This window comes from Drosophila sulfurigaster, chromosome X (assembly GCF_023558435.1).
Source record: "Drosophila sulfurigaster albostrigata strain 15112-1811.04 chromosome X, ASM2355843v2, whole genome shotgun sequence".
Classification (NCBI taxonomy): Eukaryota; Metazoa; Arthropoda; class Insecta; order Diptera; family Drosophilidae; genus Drosophila; species Drosophila sulfurigaster.
In genome coordinates, this window is record NC_084885.1 from 13,453,084 (window position 1) to 13,479,009 (window position 25,926).

Here is a 25,926-nt window from a genome sequence, read left to right on the forward strand (position 1 = left end):
GATGCATTCGTTTCAGTGTCTGCTTCTGGTTCAGCATCAGCATCAGCATCAGCTTATGGGCATAATTGATAAATGCCAATGGTAATCAAGTCATGCAAAGCAACAGCAGCTAGCGAGGCTGGCCAACTAACAACTCAAGTCACATCCACAAAATAGCAAATCCTTAAGAATTCATCATCAAATGTGTAATTCCAAAACTTGAACAGAATATATAATATTATTTTGCTATATGCATTGACATCTGCAAATAGAAGATAACAGTTGAAGGATACAACTGAAGTTTTTGGCAACCAAGTAAAAAGCCACAGAAATTTATGTTTCATACAACTCTTACGTTTTTTTAATAATCCTAACACCTAACCGAAACAAGTAAGAAAGTTACAGTCGAGTGTGCTCGACTGTGAGATACCCGCTACCCATTTTTAATAAGGGCAAAATATTGCGGTTTTATTTTCAAAATATACCGAAAATACTAAAAAATACTAAAAATATACCAAATGGTATGTTTGGTATATCGATACATCACACCATTCAAAATATACCATACACGGCGCAATGTACCAGATTGTCGGCCAAAGCAACTCAGGCCCCTAGTAAGTAGGCGTTTTTGCCCATACAAAAGTATTTCTTTAATAACTTCGACAATTTTTATCTGATCGCAACCAAATTTTCAGGAATCATAAGTACTACAGTAATTATAGTATATACCAAAATTCGCAGCTCTAGCTTTAAATTTACGCTTGTGTAAAGCTCGGGTAACAGAAGCTGTTACCAACATAACAGTTACAGTGCCACATGAGCCCTGCAGTGAGTGCTACGGTATCATTTATCGTTTTATCGATATCGTATGATATGTGGTCACACTCTAACAAGAAGCGAAGAAGGGAAAGCACGCGGAAAGCAAGATCGATATTGAAAAGTGTACCTTAATTATAATTTCATCATATCTCTTTATTCTAATAAATATCCATACAAAATACAAGCCTACACAAAGCCATCCCTTTACAGTTCAGAAGTGGGATCTGATAAGTTGTATGGATGTGAAAGCGTGAAATTGAGGATGATGAAATAGGAAAAGACATTGTGCAGAAACAAAACTGAGACAGAGAAAACCAGCAAGAATAGTCGGCGTTGAAAGTTTGCAGTGAGATGTGTTCTCAAGGTCTGTGTGACAAAGAAAACTGCAAATAACGGATTAGTTCCTTTTCTTCGTGGCAGACGGATTCAAAGTCGTGGTTACACCAAGAGACGGTGGAGTCTTAGAGAACATAGCAGCAGTGTGCGTGTGTGTATTTGCGAAATACAAGACATTGTGAAATACATAGCAGCAGTGTGCGTGTGTGTATTTGCGAAATACAAGACGTTGTGAAATACGTAGCAGCAGCGTACGTGTGTGAGTGTGTGCAGAATTATTAAAAAACAATAAGAGAACTAAACAGAAAAGACAAAATATGCACAAAATAACTGATCTTAAGGTGGATCAGTTGAAATTCCTTCTTCGCGGTGTGGATTTGCCAACATCAGGAACGCGTGCTGAATTAATCCAGAGACTGATCGAGCATGAGGGTTCGACAGAGATTGAGATGCCGCAAGCAGCTAGTCTTGCCAGTCAACAAGAAGATGCAATTGCGTCACAGGCAACAGCTATTTCGAAACTAGAAGGCGAAATGAGACAGCTAATGGAGATGATGTCCCAGTTTATGAGCGTTCAAAGACAGAATACATCGACAGTTCCTAGCCAGCAACCGCTAGCAATGAATAGTGAAATTCAATCACCAGATTCAAACAATGTATGCAGTCGACTCATCACCAGTGGTGCATACCCGATGGAGTAACTTTGCCGAAGCTTTAAACGACGAGTTTGGTATCGAACCAGACGAAGCAGAGATCCACTTCACTATGGCCAATGCAACGAGAAAGTCGAACGAAACTGTTAAAGAATATTGTTTTCGTATGTCAGCCCTTGGTGTTCGGTATAAGCTTAGTGAAGCAGCGGTCATAAGGTACGTCAGAGCCGGTCTACAGCATCGAGAGTTGCAAAATAGCATTGCAGCGATTCAGTTTTATAGTATGAAGCAGCTACGGGATGCAACTGAAAACTTCTTCATGAACCGAAACCGTTTCAGCGAGAATAAGAGGAATATGCCACCAAAAGATTACAGCGACAATCAAAAAAGGCGAGGTCAATGCTAAGTCAGCAAAGCAGAAGGAAGCTTTGAAATGCTATAATTGCGGAGAGTCGGGACACTTTGCCAATTCTTGTCCAAAGCCACCAACAAAAACAAGATGTTCCAAGTGCAATAAGTTTCATGCACGGAATGAGAATTGTCAGTCAGCAACTGTAATGCGCGTGGGCACCTTGCAACCAAACATGCCCTTCCTAAAGAATATTGTTGTCAGCTCGCACTGTTACGTCGCGTTCATTGATTCCGGAAGTGAGGCTAGTATTGTGCGCAGGTCAGTAGCCAAAGAAATTAAAGCCGTTCACAGCAAGTGTGCTATGCAAATCAGAGGCATTTGTGGAGGTACATGTATGTTAACCGAAGCTATACAGTTGGAAATAGTCATCGACGGAAAAAAGTGTTTCCGCCAAAGTTTACATTGTCGAAGATGAGATACTCCCAGAAGATTTTCTGTTGGGCCAAGACGTCATCGTAAGCGCTAAACTGTCGTTCGATTTTGAGAAGATCCAGTCTAGAGTCAACCGAGCAGTACCGATGTCAGCAGAGCGTCCATGCGATAATTTTCCAGAATTACTTCTTGGTAATTTCGAGAAACAAGAAGAGATGGACAAAATGCGTGCGTTGTTGGAAAAATATTCTACAGTTTTCTCAGTTGGATTGCATGGTATTGGCAAAACAAATATCGTCCAGGCAGACATCATCATTGAAAGTGGCAAAATAGTTTCGCAAGCCCCATACAGAGTGCCAGAACCAAAAAAAGAAATAGTATGCCAAATGGTTAATGAGCTTTTGGAGCACGACATAATCACGCAGTCTACGTCAGAGTATGCTAGTCCAGTTGTCCTTATCAAGAAGCCAAATGGTAGTGACCGACTATGCATTGATTATCGACGATTGAACAAGCTTATCCAAAAGGAGAACTTTCCTATGCCACACATCGAGGAGAAGTTACAGGAAGCAAAACGTCATAAATGGTTTTCTTCACTGGACTTAAACAGTGGTTATTATCAAGTGGAGATAGCACCAAGCAGTCGTAAGTACACGGCATTCATCACCACAGACGGGTTGTACGAGTTCAAACGTTTACCGTTTGGACTAAAGAATGCTCCAGCCGTCTTTAATAGGCTCATGGCAGAACTGCAAAAACGTGTACAAAAAGACGATATTATATACTACATGGATGACATCCTTATTGGCAGCAACACGTTCGAAGAAATGTACGAGAAACTTGAAAGAATTCTGCTTGTGTTGAGAGAATGCGGATTAACACTAAATTTGAACAAATGCGAGTTGTTTAAAAAGTCTATCAACTTCCTAGGTCACAAAATACACGAAGATGGAATCAGTCCGGGCGAAATTAAGACAAACGCTATTGCCATGTTCTCGTCGCCAAAGAATATCACTGATGTTAGAAAGTTTTTAGGACTTAGCGGTTACTTCAGGAAATTCGTCCCCGGATATGCCATTATATCAGAGCCAATACGTATATTATTGCGCAAAGACCAGCCGTTCAAATGGGAAAAGTCACAGCAAGATGCCTTCGATGAACTTAAGAAGTGCCTCACAACGAAGCCCGTGATCACATGCTACCGTCTAGATGCCTACCACGAACTACACACAGATGCCAGTGCAGTCGGTTTAGCTGGAGTATTGCTGCAGAAAGAGGCTGACCAGATGAAGCCAATTGCGTACTATAGTCGAGCAACTTCAAAAGCCGAGAAAAACTATCACAGCTATGAGTTAGAAGCCCTTGCCGTTGTTGAGTCGTTGGAGAGATTCAAGTACTACATTTATGGTAAACAGATCAGAGTTGTGACTGACTGTAATGCGTTAAAGACGTCTATGGAGAAGAAAGATCTCATCCCTCGCATTGCCAGATGGTGGTTACGTATCCAGGAGTTCGATATCGAAATTGTACATCGAGCTGGACGTCAAATGGATCACGTAGATGCACTGAGCCGTACTCCGTTTGAAGAGGCGCATGATATGGATACAGTCAGCCTAAAGATAGCAAAGACTCTTTTGGACGAGACCGATTGGCTGTTTGCCATACAACTACAAGATGATAAAATAAAAGCATTGTCACCGAGATGAAAAACGACAAGAAATCTGAGAACGACGACTATGTGATCGAACAAGACAGACTGTTACGCAAGCACGATAACAAGCTCCTGTGGGTAGTCCCAAAACAGTTGAGGTTCCATGTCCTTCATGAATGTCATGACAAGGCTGGACACATGAGCACTGATAAAACTTTGTCACGGATTCTGAACTTATTTTGGTTTCCTCGCATGCGTAAATTTGTGAAAGCGTATGTCCAGTCCTGTGTGGGCTGCGCCTTTTATAAGATACCAGGAGGCCGCCAGGAGGGCCAATATCACTTCGATGACATCAGACCAATACCGTTCTTCACAGTTCACATGGACCACCTGGGACCATTTCCAAAGAGCTCGAAGCGGAATGAGCATATTCTCGTGATAGTCGATGCATTCACGAAATTTACTGTACTGAGAGCTGTTAAAAGTACTGCAACGAAACATGTCATAGATGTTCTTCAGGAAATAACAGGTTACGTTGGAATGCCGCATCAAATTGTTACTGACAGAGGAACAGCTTTCACTTCCAAAGACTTTGAGAAGTTTTGCAAAGCAAATCATGTAAAGCATATTTTAAATGCCGTACGGACTCCGAGAGCAAATGGTCATGCAGAGCGAACAAATAGGACTATACTGTCAATGCTGCTCCCGTCGAATGAAACTGACAAGCGTTGGGACGAGAAGATGAACACCATCCAATGGAGTGTTAATACCATGGCAAACACCACTACTAAATGTTCTCCTTTCCAGCTGCTGTATGGTTATGAACCCAGAGATGTACTTAAGAACACTCTGACGACTGTGATCCAAGGAGAAGATCGACAGATGCTTACGGATGCTGAGCTGGAAAACCTTCGAGCAGACGCTGCAACGCGTATCAACGACCATAGAGCCGCAGCTAAGAAACGCTATGACGCCAAGCATTCTAAGCCAACTACATACAATAGCGGAGATATTGTTTTGGTCGAGCATGAGCCTTCCAGTACTGGTACCTCACGTAAATTGGAGCCACGTTATAAAGGACCGTTCATAGTCACCAAAGTGCTGCCCAGGGATAGATATCTAGTGGAAGATATTCCCCATGCACAGCGAAAGCAGAGACACTACAAATCGGTCTACTCTTCCGACAAAATGAAGCATTGGTGTCAGCTGCCGCCGGATGAATCAGACGAAGAAGACAATGGCGAGATCACAGCAAACGACTCTTGCGAGGACGCTGCGATTTGTCAGGAGAGGCCGACTGTAAAGCTCGGGTAACAGAAGCTGTTACCAACATAACAGTTACAGTGCCACATGAGCCCTGCAGTGAGTGCTACGGTATCATTTATCGTTTTATCGATATCGTATGATATGTGGTCACACTCTAACAAGAAGCGAAGAAGGGAAAGCACGCGGAAAGCAAGATCGATATTGAAAAGTGTACCTTAATTATAATTTCATCATATCTCTTTATTCTAATAAATATCCATACAAAATACAAGCCTACACAAAGCCATCCCTTTACACTTGTTATTCGATTTTTTTTGTTTTCCGGGGGCGGAAGTGGGCGTGGCAAAAATTTGAAACAAACTTGATCTGCGTGCAAACATAGCAAATGCTGTCGAAAAAAAATTATAGCTCTATCTTTTATAGTCTCTGAGATCTAGGTGTTCATACGGACAGACCGACAGACAGACAGACGGACAGACACACAGACGGACAGACGGACATGGCTATATCGTCTCGGCTGTTGACGCTGATCAAGAATATATATACTTTATAGGGTCGGAGATGACTCCTTCTACCTGTTACATACATTTCCTGCCGGCACAAAGTTATAATACCCTTCTACCCTATGGGTAGCGGGTATAAAAAACATTCACCTTGCGGTTCATTCTACTTACTTGTTCAAACTCAGAAAAGTATGCTATTAATTTTCACAAATTATTTTAATGAGAAACAATTTTACTTTTAACATTAAGTTTGAGTCTTAATTTTGATTTTATTTCGCCACCATGGTGATTTTTTTAAAGGAAATGTTGCTTAGTATAATTCATTTCGTAACACAACAATAAATATTTAAATATAAAGAAATACAAAAGATATAATTAAAACTTAAAATATTGACGTATGACTTTGGGACATAAATATTAAAATGTTATACAAGTATACCAAAACTATGCGGTATGTTTGTAAAAAATATATAAAAATAATATACCGCAAAAATACTTCAATATACCAAAGGCTGCGTAAACAATAAAAAATATACCTGATTGACAGTACTAAAATATATCGAAATATGTTAAATTATATATTATACAAAATATCAGACTGCAAATACAAAGCAACTAAGACTCGATTGCATCAGACGTGTTAATTAATTTTTAATATGGCAGAAAAAGAACTGAGTTGTATAAAGTATGCTTTGAAATATATTAGGCTTAAATTCGAGTGGAAAAATAAAAACTATCATACTTGGTTTTTTTTTTGTTTGTTTTCTAAAAAGAGTTAAAATATTAAAATGTACGAAAAACAGAACTTTAATTCTTAAAGTCACCACTTTAAAGAACATTTGAAATGATGTCGGGTATGAATGATGTACACAAGACAACAAAAGCTCATTTGAGATGCGCTAATTGTTAGTCAAATGCAAACAAGGAAGAGCACAAAATAATATCACAACAACAGCAGTGAACACACACCGAACGCTGGTGAATTGGAGAAAAACGAGAAGTCGACTATTCAGCTTCTTATAAGACTAATTCCGTATGTATGTATGTATATATGAGTATTTAAGTATGTGTGTGTTTGTGTGAGTGTCTAGTATCTGTGTTAGATCATATGAGAAACAAAGCCGCGCGAGAATACAATAGAACAACAATGAGAATAGACTGAGTGAGGCACAGAAGAAGGCAAATTAAAACAGAAAAGGAGTCAAAAAAAATCGCTGCTGTAGAGTGTGTTAGACTGCGAGATACTCGTCAACAATTAGAGTTCAACCTTGATAGATTTTTGCACTGAATTAATGGAGAAATGGATCATAGAGATTTAAATTAGTATTATATATTATATGCACAGAAAGGAAAACCCTTATAAAATCAAGAATATATATAAACCTACTAAGAAAGTTTATTCTTAAATCAAAATCAAAATTCTACAAATAAATATAGATTTCTGTTCTGGGTCTGTTTTGGGTCTGTTTGTGGACAAAGGACATGTCTGTCTTGTCTGTCTGTCGGTGTATGTCCGTGTATGTAACCTAAGTTTATAATTTTTATGTCATTTTAAGAATTTGGCATTTTTCACAAATCTTATTAATTTTAAGAAATTAATCTTAAAATTTTCTTATTTTAGGAACAATTATTCTTGATTTTAGAAAATGATCTTTTTTCAGTGTTGGTCTTAATCAAGATGTTTTTACAGGCGAACAGAGAGACTGGACATAGGTTTATCTTCTAGGTTGATGAATATAAATATACTTTAAGGAAGTTTAAGAGATGTCTTATTCGGCAGGTCAGAAAGATGTAAGAATCGACTAGGCTTTTTAATAATAAAAATGGTCTAGCAATTGAAGATTATAATCTTGTTTCGAGAATGAAGAAATCTTAAAATTGAACCAAGAAGCCAAAATCTTTTATAAATCAGGTTCTAGCGAACGTTTTAAGATTTAGATAGTTTAAAAGAAAACAACAAAATTTGTGTTGTTTTGTTTCCGCTTATATATAGTATATGTATATATTTATAGACATATCTGAATTCTGATTTAAAAACCCATAAATTAATATTAAATAATGGAAACATATTAAATTATTTAGCAGTATCATAAAATGTTTCAAACAAAGAAATACACGAGAAAACACTTAGACCAAACATGTTGCCTGAACTCTGTTTAAATATTCAATTGGCGTCTGTTAATTTTAGTAAAATTATTTTACTTGTACAATTCTAATAGCCAATTCTGGGGTAAATGATGTGTAAAACATTCCATCTATTACATAATGCATGCGCATTTTGTGGTTTAAATATTGAAATGTGTTTTATATACTGAAATAAATTTTGTAATATTAAATTTTTGGTCGAATGATTAGACTCTAATCAACAGTTAGAGCCAAGTGCATAAGCTAATAATTAACCTTTTCAAAAACGCATTAAAATGTAAAAATATTACGCTATCTAAGCAAACAACTAAAGTATAGATTTGCAGCATGCATCGAAAATAAATTTGAAGCTCGAACAAGGAGAATTACTATCTAATTAATCATGTGCCGATTGAACCAATTGGACAATTGGCTTCCTTCCTTATATGTTTGTGCTCCTTAATGAATTCCTAATTGGCAATTTTAATTAATCTCAAGAAAATCCCGCACAAGATTGTTGGCGGACATGTCCAAGATTAGCCAAATGTTATTGAATGCGCTCCTGCTGTGAGCACGACGACATTATTTCAATGTTTGCAGCACAACTTTTGTTTGCTTGAATTATTTGATTAGTCTTTGTTGTGGCAATTTAGTATTTGTATTTAATCAGTTGACACGCTCAAAACGAGGCCAACAGCAGCTGCCTTTGCTCAATTGACTTTACGCACATTTGCATCTCCTCGACTCTGCCTCATATGTGTGGCATCGAGTGGCAACAAGGCCAAACCCAAAGCTACCAACGTGACCGTCGACGCGTCGGTCTAACCATTAATTTACGCGCTAATCATGAGATACTTACATGTTTTTCGGTTTTTCAATTGTATCAGCATCCATATGAGTTGGCTACACAAACACAAACACATTCGCACATAAACACAAACACTAACAAGAGCGTGTGCGACAACAACAATTTGATGGTAATGAGAACGTTTGTAAATTTTTGGCCGGATTATAGGGTAAATGCAAAGCGGGTCACCATAAAAGTCAATGTTGCCGTTGGATTAAAAATTTGTTTGCCAACACTTTGCTTTTGCCTTTTCCATTGCATCATTTTATGAATAACCACAATATTTAGAAGCTGCTATTTCTGTCGTTATTTTCAACTCACCTTCGATTATGGTCCAAATACTTTTGAATTTCGGGTAACCCCACTGAGTAAAACTTTCCAATGCTTGACTTAGAATTACCCTAAGCTAAGAATCTTGCTTACACATTTACTTATTAGTTTATTTAAAAAAACATTTTATTCGTGTAATACAATATAAATTTATAAACTTTCCGTTTTGCTCTCCGGAAGTTTCTAGTGATTAGCATTCGAATTAAAAATGGAGAGATCAATTAGCAAATAATGGAAACTTTGATGTAATAATTGTATTTCATAAAATTTACTTTAAATTCCTGATTACTCTTTTTTTGACCTACATACATCAAACTTAGTTGTCCTGGCTAACAATTTAGTATATTTTGTACTTTATAGTATATTTTTAATGTATATGGTACAATATCGATAAATAAAATATAGCCTTCGGTATGTTTGACTACTTTTCACGTAAATTTTTGGAATGGCTTCATGTAAAAGGTGTGGCGGGTATCTCATAGTCGAGCACTCTCGACTGTACCTTTCTTAAGTGTTTTGTAGTACTTTTTGCAAAGATGTTTATATTCACTATTCTACTAATTTAACCGAACCATAAAAAAAAAAGTTAATTTCAAACCACATTTCACGGATTATACAAATATCGATCTTTTTAAGAGATCTGCCAAAAATCGCAAGTCCAAAAATAATCTAAAAAATGGAAAATAGTTATATTGACAAAATTACTTCATTAATGGTTGTAGAATAAGTGAATGCTGAATTGTATACATTGTTTTTCATAAAAGTTATAAATTATTTAAACTTGCGATACGAAAAGTACTGGAGCATATAGCAAAGATTGTTCTCAAGTAATTTGCAATTCACATTAAAATTTTAATAGTCTGCGATGTCAGGAAATTCTACTCCATGCTAATATAAAGTCGATAGCAATATATGTATGTGCAAACTTTGTGAAATATACTTTACTCATATCTGTTCGTTCTATTTTACAAACACAATGTGCAAGCGATCAACTAACAATAATAAATATGCAAAATAACCGTTATATAGTTTCGTTTCTGTAATACTGCTATTTTAAAGTTCACAGCTGCATATTTTTCAATGAATCGTTGCAGCTTCGTCCTTTTGTCTGTGTTGTCGACTCTCGTAAGAATCTATAACACCTAGCTCAAGTTGCTCATGCCATTGTCTATTTGTTGACTTCTGCCAAGTGCTCGGGGTTTTAGAAAGGCAACAAAACTGATCATTTAGCGTTGGGGGTCTTTAATGTTGTTGCTTCAGTTGAAGTGGCTGTTTGTCGAAGGCATAATTAGTAGCAACTGCTAGTGCTACAAGTACATATCGTAGGCATAAGCACACACACTCACACACTCGCAGGCAAAAGGACACAGGACACGCTGGGCTGTGAGAACGAAGGATAAAGGATAGTGGAGAAGGCAGCTGCGTTGACTAAAGTGCTGCAATCTAATGTATGCTGTTGTGACTGTCTGTGTGCGAATGTGTTCGTGTATGTGTGTGTGTTTGCTTGTGTGTGTGTGTGTGTGTGTGTGATGGTTTGTGGGCCTACTAGTTACATAGGCCGTGTGTGTTTGTGCTCGCATTAGACAATGTCCCTTGTGCGTTGTTAAACTAATTTGCTTCATTTGTCTAGAAAACTGACTGACAAATTTCTTATACACACCCATGGACAAACACGTCAACAGGACTCGGCAAAGGAGTATCGGAGCAGCAGGCGGAACAGCGTTAAATTGAAGCCGTGTTCTGAGTGTTTCGTGTCTAGTCATTGGAATTGACCGAGGCCAGCTCCAACGAACTCGTTGCATGGATTAGCTTTGGGTAAACACAGTGGCGATTCAACACAATGGGTTTTCATAATATTTTATTTACTAAGCAAATATGTCTACGTCTCTGTGTGTGTGTGTGTGTGTGTAGGTTTTCGGTTTTTGTTTTTGTTTGCTAATATCTCTGTTGAATTTTAAAATAATTAAACTATTATCAGGGACAAACAAAAGGGAATTTCTACACTCAGCACATGTGAATGTCAATATTCAATGATCGCGCGCAGCATACGAAAACTATACATAGAGTGCGATTATTTTGTCTGGATTGTCTTTTGGCTTTCACTGTTGGATTATTCTGGTCAATGCAGCGGTTGTGTCTGCGCCACAGCAAAGTTTGTGCAATGTGCAACGCTTTGGTTTTTTGGTTGCTCTCTTGTTGGTCGACTACTTGCTCCACTCACTGTGCTGTCTCGATTCACACCCGCACACTCTCCCCCAACTCTCGTTCTCTTGACAGTGGAATCCATGCTCTGAAAACATGTGTAATTGATCTGATTAAGTTGCCTTTTCACTGCGCCTTTTTGTCTACCATATACTCGTCTGTATGTTTAGATTGTATTAGTGTCGGAGCGGGTAAGAGATATATATGGCGAGGTATGTCCCTTTGCCTTTTCCTTCCCCTCACTCTTCCACTACCATTCTGCTGGCCATTCTCCTCAAACAAACAAGCAAACAAACTGCTGTTTTCTGGCTTGTGCTGCTGCTACTGTTGCTGCTGGTGGCCTGTGGTCTGAGGAGCTTGTGGCTGGTCGGAGGACCTTCTCCTCCTCGTCCTCCTCCACACTTGTCCTGGCCGTCGTTGTAGCTGTTGCTATGTATTGTTGTGACTGACCATGTTTATTTGCCACGGCCGCAGGTTTTGCTGTTTAATGAAACGGAAATCTAACATTTTAGTTTGTGGTAAATATTGTACAACTTTTCACGCACATATTGCCATCAGCGCAGACGGCAAATCGGTGTCTCGTGACTTTTTCTTTATATTCATTCGTCGTCAATTAAAATACATGTTCATTTATATTGCATGTTGTAAATCGATGAGCATCGCATATTACAGTCGAGGTTGTTTGCTAGTTAAACAACCTTTAAGTTTATCTTTTTTCTTCACTTGCTTAAACTTTTTACTAATATTCTTGACAAGAATCTTTTAAACTGTTGGTTTTATTATCCAATTGTTGTATAACTTGTAGAACTTTTCGCAGTAATCCGCAGTAACTGCGTCTTTAATGTCAATATTTACGTTCTAAATATAATTTTTTTGAAAAGAAAATTTTTGAAAGGGCAACAATATTTTTGAGTGTACAAATAAATTGAATAGTTTCATGACACAAGTGCCTTTTCCGTTACATGTTAACATATAATTTTTTAGCTATTGAGTTTGAGATATTTCTATATTTAATCACACAATTGACAAACAACCAAGATGATAGCTACAGCGTAAAATAAATATTTTTAATTCAAAAATACAGTTTCAGACTTGCAAAAGCACTTTATAAATGTAAATTTATGGTCAAGCTAAAAACTACACATTTTACTATACATTGCTTTAGACTGTCAATATAAAATAAATAAAATTTGAGAGCCTTTCGATCTTAAAACAAGATTTTCGTATTTCAAAAACGACGATTGAAGATTGAAAACTAGTTTCAAGAAATTTAAAATATGCAATTCTAGTTTTGAAGATGTTTTTTCTAAATCAAAAAATTCTTAATCTCAAGACTTTAATTCGTGTGTCATGCTCGTCTTTTTTCCTCTGTGTATATGTATATTTTCTTATGTTTTTCAGTTTTTTTTTGTTTGGATCAATAAGTTCTGAAAATCAATAATTGTTTTAATTAATATTTAAAACAAAACTCTTTGATTTTCATATTTTATAATATTAAATCGAAATGATTTGTATTTATATATTTATAGCTTTTTTTGCCATCAGTTGTGTGCTTTTTTAGTATTGTATGTGTAGTCTGCTTTTCTTTTCGTAACACCAAAATGTAAATGCATATTTATTATGAGTCAGTCTGTGATTAGGTGAAACACCTTTTCGATCAGTTTTAAGCTTTTAGACACCTGCTGCCTTAACCTTTTGCTAGTGTTGTTCAGAGCATCCGTCTTCAATGTATAGAATATACACAGATATACACATAACATATGTTGGTTTAAGTAAAAATATCTGACACCTACTTCTACTTCTACTGCTCTATGTATCTGCCAGAGTTCGTCTGGTCTTATGGAGATATTCGTGTAAACATTTCTATGTGAGTACACGAATATATTTAAGTATGCTTATGTACAAAACGTATCTATGGTTGTGTGTATGTGCTGCCTTGTCTGTGTTCTGTTGATAGTCGGGATTATATTGTGGCAATTTATGCGAAACAATATATGCTTTAGCCACGAACAGCATCAGCTTCGCCAACCCCAACCCCAACTCCAACCCCAACCTCAGGCCAAAGAGTGTCGCCAAAGCTCGGTCGAAGACCAAGCACAATTCTCTCCCCTTGACACCTAGCAGTTGTGCAAACAAAACAAATACAAGTACGTTGACTACGTTCTAAATATATACAACAGAGGACATACATGCATATGTATGTATATATTTTTGGGCTTGAATTGAGCAAGCATAAAGTTGACCATGAGAACAAATAGAATTCTGAAGAGGATATTATATGCCCCAACTCTACCTATGAATATCTTTATCACCTCCATCTCTTTTAATTCTGTTTATTGCCATCTCGTATTTTTCAGATACAAATATTCGGATATAATTCACAGTTATATGCAAACTTCTCCGATGCCTTGAATCGTGCCCAGGGCATCGTTGGCATCTCCATATTGTTGCAGGTAATAAATAACATATATATAATCATTATTATTATAATTCCTATCACATCCTATTCGCATTCGCATTCGCATTCCCAGTTGGGCGATCTATCCAATCCGGAGCTGCGTATGCTTACCGATCAATTGGATCGCATTCGTTATGGCGGCGATGAGGCATTCGTCAAACGTCTCTCGATTCGCGGACTTCTCCCCGATACGGACCACTACATGACCTACGATGGCTCAACAACGGCGCCGGCTTGCCACGAAACTGTCACCTGGGTGGTCCTCAACAAACCAATCTACATAACAAAGCAACAGGTAAGAGATACATCTTCCTTGTCAAACTGCTTTTAATAATATAATCATAATCAATAAGGAATACACCTTAAAGGAACAAATATTTCAATAACCACATATTTTTAGTTTTTATTATTTTTTATTTAAAAATGAAATATATAATTATGTTTATTGAACAAATTAAAAAAAAATAAGCTATTCTAAAGGAGTTATTCATATTCTTATTATTAAGTTGGATGAAATATAGTAGTTTCTTACATTTCATGTAGCCTTATAGTACTATGCTTAGAAAGTTCTTCTAGAGGTAATTTATTTACATACTTATACAGAATGTTACACGAATAAAGGGAGATGAAGTTATGTAACAGACGTGGAGACTAGGCGATAGACCCTATCGGTATCAGTTGGCATTTGCAAGTCAATAGGCACGAAATTATCAGTATCGTCCTCAATTTGGTGATTTTGAAGTATTCATTCATATAAGTATTCTCAAAAAATATATGTAAATATACAAGTAAATAAACGAGTTTATCCTCAGCGACTGACGCACATAGGCGTATGTATATGAACCAAATTGCAAACTATTTTGAAAAGTAGTAATTCTTAACAAATGTTATTGAGAAATAAAATTGACATTTTGTTTATATATTATATGCCTGTTTTTTACAATTTTATTAACAAGTTTTTTAAACTGAAGTGCATCGTGTCAATTTAAAATGACAGATGTTAACGATTAGATAAAACGCATTTGCTATGAACAAATTTAATTGGCTTGTAAAATAGTGCCCACAATATTACTTCTTGGTACACTTTTGAAACACGTAACTACTTTAGAAAAACATTTAGTAAATATCTTTGTTGCTACTAACAAGAAAGCTCGAAATATTAAAAATGTATTCAGTTGCTGATTACCGTTACCTCAATTTAATATGTCTAGCGTAAGCCGATTAACTGCATTTTAAATTTGATGTAGTAAACCGCCTTCGTTGACAAAAATTAAGCGCATAATAAGCCAAAGTAATAAGAACGATGAATGTTGTGGTACAGAGTTTAAAGAGTATTCATTAAATTTGTATTATATTTTTGTATAAAATAAGCATGCTTCATATGACATAACATATTATATATAAATTTGAGGGTATTTAACTGTCGACTACTTTAAGAGTGTTCCTTATTACTTACTTATTACTGTTTTTTTTTGCAAAACAAAGTAAGGTACGCACTTTAGACCGTTACTAGATTATTACTATGATGAAAAATAAGTGCATTAAATTTGTTCAAGCTAAGTGCTTTCGTAGTTTAACAGAGCCGCGAATTGCTATAATAACACTTGGTATAATAAGATTTGATAATCTAATATGTGAGGCAAAAGTACATTTTAATTAAACTTAAACTTAAATTTGCATCCTGCTGACAAATTACTTCGTCAGGACTGATTGCTGTTGCTGCTACTGTTCTACTTTTGAGGACTAATTATCTACTTCTTACGACTGCTGCTTCACTTTTTCTTATTGATGATTTACTTCTCACAACTGATGTTCTTCTTCTTTTCACTGATGATCTTCTCACGACTGATGATACCCATAGCTTAGTGCCTATTCAACCGATACCGATAGAGTCTATCAACTAGCCCCCATCTCCGTTATATATAACATACAGTAGATTCTGGTTATAACGATTTTTACCGACCGACGATCTTACGGCGTTATACCCAGAAGACGTACTAACCGAAAGGAGCAAAATTAATTTTTGTTTTGTTTTTTTATTATGGTTGCCATGTTCGTAATAGGTTTTTTAGATAAAACAAATTAATTTTTAATAGCATGGTCTTTCTATAATAAATCGTATACCTGCATGTTATTTAGCATAAGCTAAGGCGTCAGCTAAAACTAACAAAGAGTAGTGAGAATGTAAGAACCTTCGTGTCGCTCCTACGCACACAAGCAAGAGTGCCAATCACTGATAAATGCATACATTTATGACAGCGTCGTTTGATACTTAAAATTGTTAGCATTATTTCGCTGTATTTTTTTTTTCATCCCATTATCCGGTTGAATTGTGAAAAATTTCGTCGGTATAAGCGGTTTGTCGCTAAAAGCGGAGACGTACTAAGCGGAGGCCCTTTCCCCTTGTATGGGGACCAACCAAGCCATCGACTTTTCGTCGCAATAACCGGACGGACAGCGGAGTCGTTATAACCGGATTCTACTGTATTTAATAAAATACGCTTGTGCACACAGTTAATTGTTTGATGACATTGTTCCTATAGGATTAAGATATGCAGACAGCTGAATTGGCTGTTTCTTCGAGAAGTGATTACTGCTCAACGGCGACAAATTTAATGAGTTAATTGCCATTTCTGATTAGACCACACACACAGACACACAGACACAATCGCACAGAAAGTTGCTGGCTGACTCCGTCGATAGACTAGAAAAACGTTTCGCACTTTTCCTTCCGGTGTTACTTTAATTTGGTAAATTATGTTTGGCTCGCAAGGTGCAGTGCAGTGTACGGAGCCACACGAGTTCCGAGTTGAAGCCTTCGCCGATGCCATGCAGCCCCTAAATTACATCGTCGTTGCAATGTCTGTCTAATCCTCGTGCTCATCCCCATCGCCCCATCGCAAACCTCTCTGCTATCGCCGTCGCTTTGCTCTTAGCTTCTGGGGTTGCCGCAAGTTACAGCCATGTACTCATGGGTGCCATTGCGCTCTCGTTGCCGTTTTTATGAGTCTGACTGGACTGGCGTCCTTCTGCTTTTTGCTCCTCTGGAGTTTGCCTCGCTTATTGGAGTAACCATGTGCATGTGCATGTCCCTGTCCAACTCTGTGTCTGTGTGTGTGGCAACGCCTCGCTCACTTTATCTCCGCAGTTTACATTGTTTACATGTATGCCGACGGCCTCCATCTTTATTCCTTGTTCAACCCTTCGTTCCATCCCGGAGGCAGCCAGCCAGCAGTCAGCCAAGCCCTTCTCCCAGCAAGACGTGCATGTTGGCGTCTTTATTACGGCTTTGTACTTAATAAACATTTGTATTACATTCGTGTTTTTAGCTCGCTCTCCAAAATAAAAGAACACAGAACAAAAAAAGCGGCCATAGCTTATACTAGTAGCCACCACTTTGTTATTATTTCTCTTGTCGTTTACGTTTTCGTTGTTTTTTTTTGTGCTTCTGCAACTCGAGAAAAAAACTTAATTTAAAACTTTAATGAAATTAGTTAATAAAACAAGCGACACACAAAAGCAAGCAATGTGCAAACATTGTATGGCCGGTCATCTAATTTTTTTGGTTTTTGCTGGCCTCAAATTATGCGGTTTGAGTGTTTCCCTTGAAGATAATTGCGAAAATCTAATTATTAGAACGTAGATAGGTGGACAAGGCAAATGTATAATCTGACAGGACTCGAATTGCGGTAACATTACGCTCTATAATGTATACCAAAAGGTGGAAACTTTGGTTGGACACTTTGTTGGCCATTTTGATTTTAGCTTTACCTATATTTAACATGATTTCTTGTTCTTCAACTGTGTTTCACATTTAGTATTCCATAGAATTCGCATAGTATTGCTTTTATCTTTAATTTATCAATTTTTACTTATTGTATACATCGTTACAATATTTTAAATAATACAGTTGTAAGATGCATACAGGAATAGGAAATTAATATTATAATAATTAGAATAAAAAAAATAATAAGATACATTTAAAATTTAGTTTTTTTCTTAATTCAATTAATTATACAAAGAATATTGATTTTATTCATAATTAAATATCAGTTGCTAAGTTTTCTTTGTGTACTTTAAAAATGGGTTAGCAAGTGCTTCACGCTTGCAATATTTCTTGTCATGAACAAGTCTTTATATCGAAACATAATAAGATTATAATAAAATGTTTTGCCCTTTGCTTTCTTCATTATTTTGCAGTTGCATGCTCTGCGTCGCTTAATGCAGGGAAGTCCCGACCATCCAAAAGCACCATTAGGGAACAACTATCGACCACCACAGCCGCTTCTGCATCGACCGATTCGAACAAACATTGACTTCAAAGCGACGAAAACAAATGGCAAAACTGCCTGTCCCACCATGTACCGTGAGGTCTATTATAAAGGTAAGTCGGCGATGCAAATCGCAGAGAGCATAATATTTTATACACTTGCGACATTAAGATTAGCAATACCATCAAATATTCAGCTTAACAAATTGTTTAAAAAAAAAACATCATCTTCAAATAATATTCCAGACTGTTGACGCAAAAATTATTTTATAATTTTCAAAATACTTAATCAAAGTTTGGAATGTTAAATCTAAAATAACATGGTTAGCGTCTGTAATCTAATAGAATTATTTCTTTATTTTATGTTTCTATAAAAAAACTTTATCGAAATATCGATTGAATATTAAGCATCACTGCAAAAGAAAAATGCAACGTCAGAAAACGAAGTTTTTTAGGTTCTATCCCTCTCTCTTTATCTCTCACGTTTATATTATATATAATTTTAATGAAAAACAATTCATGAACTTATTATAAAAATATAGGATAAACCTGGAATAAAACTAAAAATTGTGAAGCCTTCTTGCAGCAACACATACAAAATTTGTTGTTAAAAAGAAACATTAGTTAAATGATTTATAAAAAGGGTACAAATATAAATTGATGCTATTTTTAATTTCGCAAATATATATTCACAAATATTTTGCTTAAATAACTAACACGAACAACACACAATTTATTAAAAAGCATATTTCTCAGCTCCGAAAATAAAACAAATTTAATTAGCATTTACCCCTTAATTTTGTACAAATTATTTCTTACTTGATAGACTATGTCCCTTAAGAAATATGGTTACTTGATGTTAGGGTATTAAATAGTCCAATAACTTAGGTGAAAGACAGCACTCTCGAAGTGCAAACACACACACAATTTAATTACGACTTTCATCTAATTAATTGTTCTTGGTCTTCTTCTCTCCTTTCGATTACCTGCAGCGACCAGTTGGAAACAAAACTAGAGATCAATGACAAACCGTGCAATAAATAATACGAGACGTGAGTAGAGCGTGTGGCGTGCAACAGGAGCTTCCACTAACCTTATATACAGTTATATTGACAATGATCGAAATTGTTGCAGAAATAGCAAAACGAAAAAAGACCCAGAAATGGCGAAAAGTGGCGCAGCATAGCAAAAATGGAAAATGAAATAAGAAAATATAGCTATACCCAGGCATATGGAAAACAAATACTCTACTAATAAACTAGCATTAAATGTGAATAATTTTTTTTGTCAATCAAGTCTATGTGGCTTGTGGAAGTGTTGTTATTATTACCAATTTTTTTTTGTTTTTGTTTAATTTTTTTACTTATAATTCGATACAATTATATGGAATTTGCATATTGTAAATGGAAGGTACTGTATAAAAACAAAAAATGAAAAAAGGAAAAACAAAACACAGATCATACGTTGCCGAGTTTTTTTTTCGTTTTTTGTGTGTAGTCATAACAATAAATTTGGCGTTAATCTAATGAAAGTCACAATTTTGAACCCCTTTCCCACCACCAATCCAGGGGCGGATTAGGAGATATCGATAAAGGATACATTTAACAATCACTTTCAGGAGTTGTCAAAATTAGTGTGTGATCAAGCGAATAGACTCAAAGTTCTTGTTTAGAATAATGAGGTTTGAAATCAAAATATATTGAAATATGTAATAAATAACAAAATCTCCCAAAAACAAAAACACCTAGTCTTAATATATTCTATTGCTTTCTGTTCTTACATATAGCTCGGCAAGTTTGTAGCATTCTTAATTTTCGATGATCATAGCCATAATATATACATATATATATATATATTATACATAGAAGCAATGGAATTAAACTTTCCAGAAAACAAAAATTACAAAAGATGGTGAATTAATAATTAAAATATAAGTATTGAATGAAAACCCAGGTATTTTTATTAGATCACAGCTTCTTGCGTAAGTATATTATGTTTAACTGGCAAAAAGACTTGTCGGAAATGTGTGTTATGCCCTTATTGTGCTTCTCAACTATTTATTTTTAAAGAAATCTTTACAGCAAAGTGTGCTTAATTAAAAAAAAAAACATCTTGAGTCGTGATTATGTGATGTCAAAATTGAACCAAGATTTTTAATTCAACGTCAAAATTCAGCAAAAATTCTAAATTGGTCGTCTTGAAATTGAAGATTATGTTCTTATTTCATGAATGGAAAAATGTTAAAATTAAAATTACTGTTGCTTCCTCTCACTATAGTGATCCAAAGTGAGATTAATTTTCATATGCTCGTATATGTTAGTTATTCTGTGCAATTACATATGTAGTATATATAACAAGTAAGAAAGATAGCAATGAATAAAAGAAAAACAGTGCCGTATTATTCTTATAGTATTAATATACCAAATATACTGAATATTATGCCTAATTAATAAACTGCATAAAAACAAAAGTATACCGAAGGTTATATTTGGTATTTTGGTATATCACAGCACTTAAAATATAGCATAGAGTACAAAATATACTAGCATACTTTGCCTGCAGGCACACAGTTAAAATACCACTCTTTCCTTTAAGTAGTGGGTATAAAAACGAAGAGCTGCTAATAACTTTGAAAGTAACAGAAATCTGTTTGAGCTATAAAGCCTTTCCATTAATTTAATGCAAAACACTTGAAGTGCAGTGTGAAAATCTTCTTAATTTTAAATTGAAGTCAAAATGAAGTAAGTTGATTTGAAACAAAGTTTAAAATAATATAAATTATACAATTAATTTTTTCAAAATTGTGAGTGTAATTTTGTATTTTCCTTTCGGCATTAGCGTATCCTGCAGCTTAAAATATATGCGTGAGTGACCTTTTCAAAAATCATTTTCAATATTTAACGTTGAAAATTACTTTTTTTCTTTAGTGAACGCTATGACAAACACGAAAATTGATTTCAATGTCCCCCAAGCACCACCGACAAGATGCCAAAGCAAACGTTAAGAACTGCACGTTATTACGCTTTAAATCTAAATTACACTTAACTTCAAAAATTGACTTTAAAAACAAAAATAAATATAATTAACTTAAGGGGGCGTCCGTCCAAGTGTGTGTGGGTATGTTAACACCCGCCTCCATGAATCTTTATTGGGTTTTATTGAATTCGCTACTATGAACGCCTCCACTAACGGCTTCCGAGAACGAGGAAACGACAACACACAACACACACACACACACACACACACACACACACACACACAGAGACTATCCGACAACGGAGACAGCCAGACAACGTCAGTCCCATTCTACTCTACGTGCCTCGCCGTCAATTTAAGTGCCAGACTTGGCTGTGTCCTCCTCGCCAGTTGCGACCATCAACGGCACACAACTCTCAGACGATGGCGCTTGACGCTTGTCTCATGCTCGAAAATCCAAATACATACACTTATGACTATCGATGGCGATAATGTCGATGCAATGATGTGGCATCTCTAACCATAGCTATGCTTAGCCAATGCTTAGGATTAGGCCTAGGTGAAGATTGGTTTTTTTCTTATCCAATGACGACAGAGATATGAGATTAACCTGACTCTGTTATCGTATGGTTGAAGCTATGCTCATGCCCATCACTTACTCAAAGTCAACACATTTCTTACACACTAAAAATTGGTAGCTGAAAGTTCGCATCGCAAGTTGTTAGAACTTTAAATTTAAGCAACATTTTTTAAGTGTTAAGTTGAGCCTCCAAATATGAACAATTATTTGTATTGTTTCAATCCTCATTTTTAATTCAACACAATAATTTTCTCGTCTCTTCATCGGTAGCAGCGAAATAATTTAATATCATTTTAAATATTAAAATATTAAAAACCAGTTATTCCTATTTTAATTCATGTTTTAATAGAATCGTTATCGTATGTATTATGTTTTATTATTGCCAAAAATTGAAGTTTTGCGTTTTAGCGCTAAAAGTTGCCGAAAAGTATTCCCCAAATAAAAAAACCTCAAATTACGTTTTTAATACCCGGCACATGAAATGCAGAGGAATATGATTACTTTTCAATAACCGAGCATAAACACATATTATTAAATAATTGCAGCAATCTGAGCTAGAGCAACAGCTATTAAAATTGGTTTTAGAATTTTATTAAAATGAAAACACACAAATTAAAAGAGCTTCAACAATTGGATTTAGAATTTTAATAAGATGAAAAATAAAACTAAATAATTGTAATTTAAATATATAATTTTAAATTTTACTATGAAAAAATTTGATTTTGAGATTTGACATTCAAAAATATGGTTAAGGAATTTTAATAAAATGAAAAGTTCAAAATTAAAAGAGCTATACAAACAGTTAATTGTAGAATCTTAATAAAATAAAAAAATGAAAATGATAATTACATAATATCAAATTTTACCATGAAAGAATTGACTTTGGGTCATACTATAAAATACTTTAATAAGTTGAATATGAGATGCTAAATTACTGTCATAATGGAGTTAAAGAATAATGTTCTCGAGAGGTTTTGTCACTTCTCAAATTTAAGGAGCTTTATATTTTCGTCCAACTACCGTGTAAATTGCAGTCGGACACACTCTGTGTCTGTTTTTGACTCATGTGTTGTGTTGTGTGTTTTTTATTCAATTGGCCGTGAGTTGGGCGTGAGTTGTTGTTCGGTTGCACTCATGAAATCATAAAATAATTTGTGTAAATATATGCATTATTTATGTTTTATGTTTTTCATACACATACATATATATTTATATATTTTGTGCATGTGTGTAGAGGACAAAAATTTTAACACACCAAGGGATTTGCCAATAAAAATGCTGACTCAAATTAATACATTTGAAATGGAATTTATTTATGTGCCCGCCGCGTAAATTGGTTTTAATTCCGTTATATGCATGAATTAAATTTTACAACAAAGCGAGTGCAAAAAACTTTCCCTGCTGCAGTCCAGATAATGCTCTAATACGTATGCCTGAACACATTCACCAAATAAGTATCTTGCGCAATTTTAAATAGCCACAAAGCTGCTGAAACCCTTCTTTATGATATGTCAATAATTATGTTGTATCAAACTGGAAAAACTATGCATATTTAGTTATTGTTATTGAGTAACAGAAAATCCAATACATATCTAAGCATCTGCAGTAAAACAAATTCGTTAAACATTTTGATGAAATTCAAATTAAATGCTTCTTGCTGAAAAAAAGAACATTTAACGTTTATCTGGCAATCAAGTTGAGTAATCTTGAAATTACAATTTTCGCAATGTACAAATGTCACATCGAATTGCAATGCTGCGGGGTAATCGAGGGCGGCTATTGATTTGCGGTAAACTGTACGCCCTGACCGCCGGATGAAGTAACCTGATGAATTGGCAGGTTGGTTGTTATGGCTGCCGTCCGAATAGCACTCGATTGACCTGACCATACACCGTCTGTTGGGAGTATGAGGGGGGAGAATGAGGCGAGGGGAGACGCGCTATTCATGTCAGACCTGACATTTTATATTTTTATGTGTACAATGTGTTTAACATGCCTTTAATTTATTTGCTAGCATTTATGGGCACAGCTGAAGCTTTGTGCAACTCTAACATATATTTCGATTCTCGCTTTCAAATCCTCGCAACTGAAAACTTTGTAATAAAAAATGAAATCTCAATATATTTAATATAAATATAAAATATACCAATTGCATAATTGTTACACTGATGGAGATTTTGTTCTTAGTACTAAGCAATTTAATCTAAAAGAGCATTAACCTTAAGACGTCTGAGAAATTCTTGTTTTCAAGAACATTTGATATAAGAAGAAGTTCTTTTTATGAAAACTATTTTATTATTTGAGGATCACAAATCTTAATATAAAATTAAAAAATATTGCATTATATTTTGTTGTTTTTTTTTTGTCTTTACTGCGATAAACTACTTTACTTACTTGATTTAATGTTCTAAGTTATTATAATTTCATTGTGAAGTCGTCTTATTTTAGAATCACAATTTGTAGGTGCATTTTCTTGATTTTAGAAAGTGATATTTGGCAATGTAGCCTCAAGAAATAAATGTCAATTGAAGTTGAAAGAAAAAAAAATGAAACATTACTTTAAAGTAATAAACTTTATTTGTGCAAATTGCAGGAAAATAAGTATTATTAATAAGGGTGTTTGTTGAAAGAAAATTAGAGAAATCAGAAAACTTGCATAGGAATACATTAATAAACTTAATATATATCAGAGCCGCCCTTCGTAATAGGTAAAAATCATTGTTGCAACATTCCAGCATAAAAAAAAGCAAAAAAATATATTTTACTAATAAGTACATATTTCTTGCCTCAGCTCTCAGTCGTGTGCTTTTTGTACATAATGTAAATATTAATTATGTGTGAAATAAATTGAATTAAACATATTTTGCGAAGTTCAGTTAATATAAATTGCATGACTAAAGTGTCCGAATGCTTTTGATGAGTTTATGGGCGTGACATGTCCTAACCGTTGTTGTCGTGGTCAGCTGTAAATCATATTACAATAAAATGCAAAGCACAGCACAGCACAGCAGACAGAAACAAGCACAACGGCATCAGCAACATATTTAATAATGACAATTTTGTGACAATAAATCATTTAAATAATACAAGTGCGCGTGTTGCGCACAGACAGACAGACAGACAGAAGGCAGACAGAAATATTTGAGGGGTTATATAAAACACCTCAGCTGGCTCACAGTGCTCACAGATGTGTCTCTCTATTTGCATATATCGAAGTCACTGCGAATGCACGGAACAGAACACAAAGGATAACCATGTGTGTAAAAATATCGTAGCTTCGTAATATAAGTAATGGTAGAGATAGAAATTTAGGAAAGTTAAGCTACAACCAATAAATCTATATGTCAACTTAGTTTAAAGTTAACACTGTTAGCCTAAAACTGCATACAAGGAGTGAATATTTCTTTTAAATATCTATATCCAATCATTTGTTTATTTGAATATGTGTTACATTATATATTAAAGTTTATTGTAACTTACAAGCAAATAAAACTTATTAAAAGCAGGTTTCTCTGACATTTTAATGTGATTATTTTACTCATGAGAAAACTAATATTTTTATTATATAGTACATGATTTGTTGTATTATTTATTATTTTATTTGACGTGGTGTTGATTACTAAAATAACAAATAATACATTACATTACATTTCACCTTCAAAATGTTAAAATAATAAATCAACAAGCGTAATTTTGAAGCTAGACTTTATTTGAGAACATACACTATTACCTACAGTTTTTATGATTCCTAAAAGTTTAGTTGCGTTCAGATAAAAATTGTCGAAGTTGCTTTGGCTGAGGATTTGGTATATTTCGCACTTTAGCGTATATTTTGAATGTAGTGCTATATCAATATACTAAATGTAACCAAATGTAGTCTTAGCGGTATAATATTGGTATATTTTTGATATTATTCAAAATGGGTAGCGTGTATCTCACAGTCGAGCACTCTCACTGTAGTTTTATTACTAGTTTTTTAATGTCCATATATTCAGCATATTTATATATTATTATATTTATCTATGCAAAAAATAGGACCTACGAGTATGTACAAATATATGTATCTTTGTTTGACTCTCGCATCTGAGGCGTAAAATCTGCTTGTTGCAGCTGCAGTTGACTTTAGGATCTGATAAATAAACTGCCAA

At 35.1% G+C, this 25,926-nt stretch overlaps 1 protein-coding gene and 1 long non-coding RNA gene across 6 annotated transcripts in view; one reads left to right on the top strand and one right to left on the bottom strand.

The window, feature by feature from the left end:
* LOC133848512 (carbonic anhydrase-related protein 10) overlaps positions 1-20,149 on the top strand; it is a 62,463-nt gene extending 42,314 nt beyond the window's left edge. Inside the window, exons 7-11 of one of the 4 annotated variants that reach the window (XM_062284128.1) lie at positions 13,852-13,947; positions 14,026-14,247; positions 18,153-18,336; positions 19,215-19,274; positions 19,327-20,149. In XM_062284128.1, coding sequence (XP_062140112.1) covers positions 13,852-13,947; positions 14,026-14,247; positions 18,153-18,336; positions 19,215-19,237 — 525 coding nt within the window. In that variant the 3' untranslated portion in view covers positions 19,238-19,274; positions 19,327-20,149. Of the gene's footprint in view, positions 1-6,703; positions 7,033-13,851; positions 13,948-14,025; positions 14,248-18,152; positions 18,337-19,214 lie in introns of those variants that run through there. The other 3 variants (XM_062284127.1, XM_062284129.1, XM_062284125.1) reach the window with 3 other exon arrangements.
* Positions 11,043-12,400, bottom strand: LOC133848513 (uncharacterized). 2 transcript variants are annotated; one of them, XR_009895270.1, is made up of 3 exons: positions 12,235-12,394; positions 11,642-12,204; positions 11,043-11,582 (listed from the first exon to the last, which is right to left on the bottom strand). It is a non-coding gene; the product is annotated as an uncharacterized LOC133848513 (long non-coding RNA). The 2 variants fall into 2 exon arrangements; XR_009895269.1 differs by having other exon boundaries at positions 11,044-11,974; positions 12,040-12,204; positions 12,235-12,400.
* Positions 20,150-25,926: the final 5,777 nt, after the last annotated feature.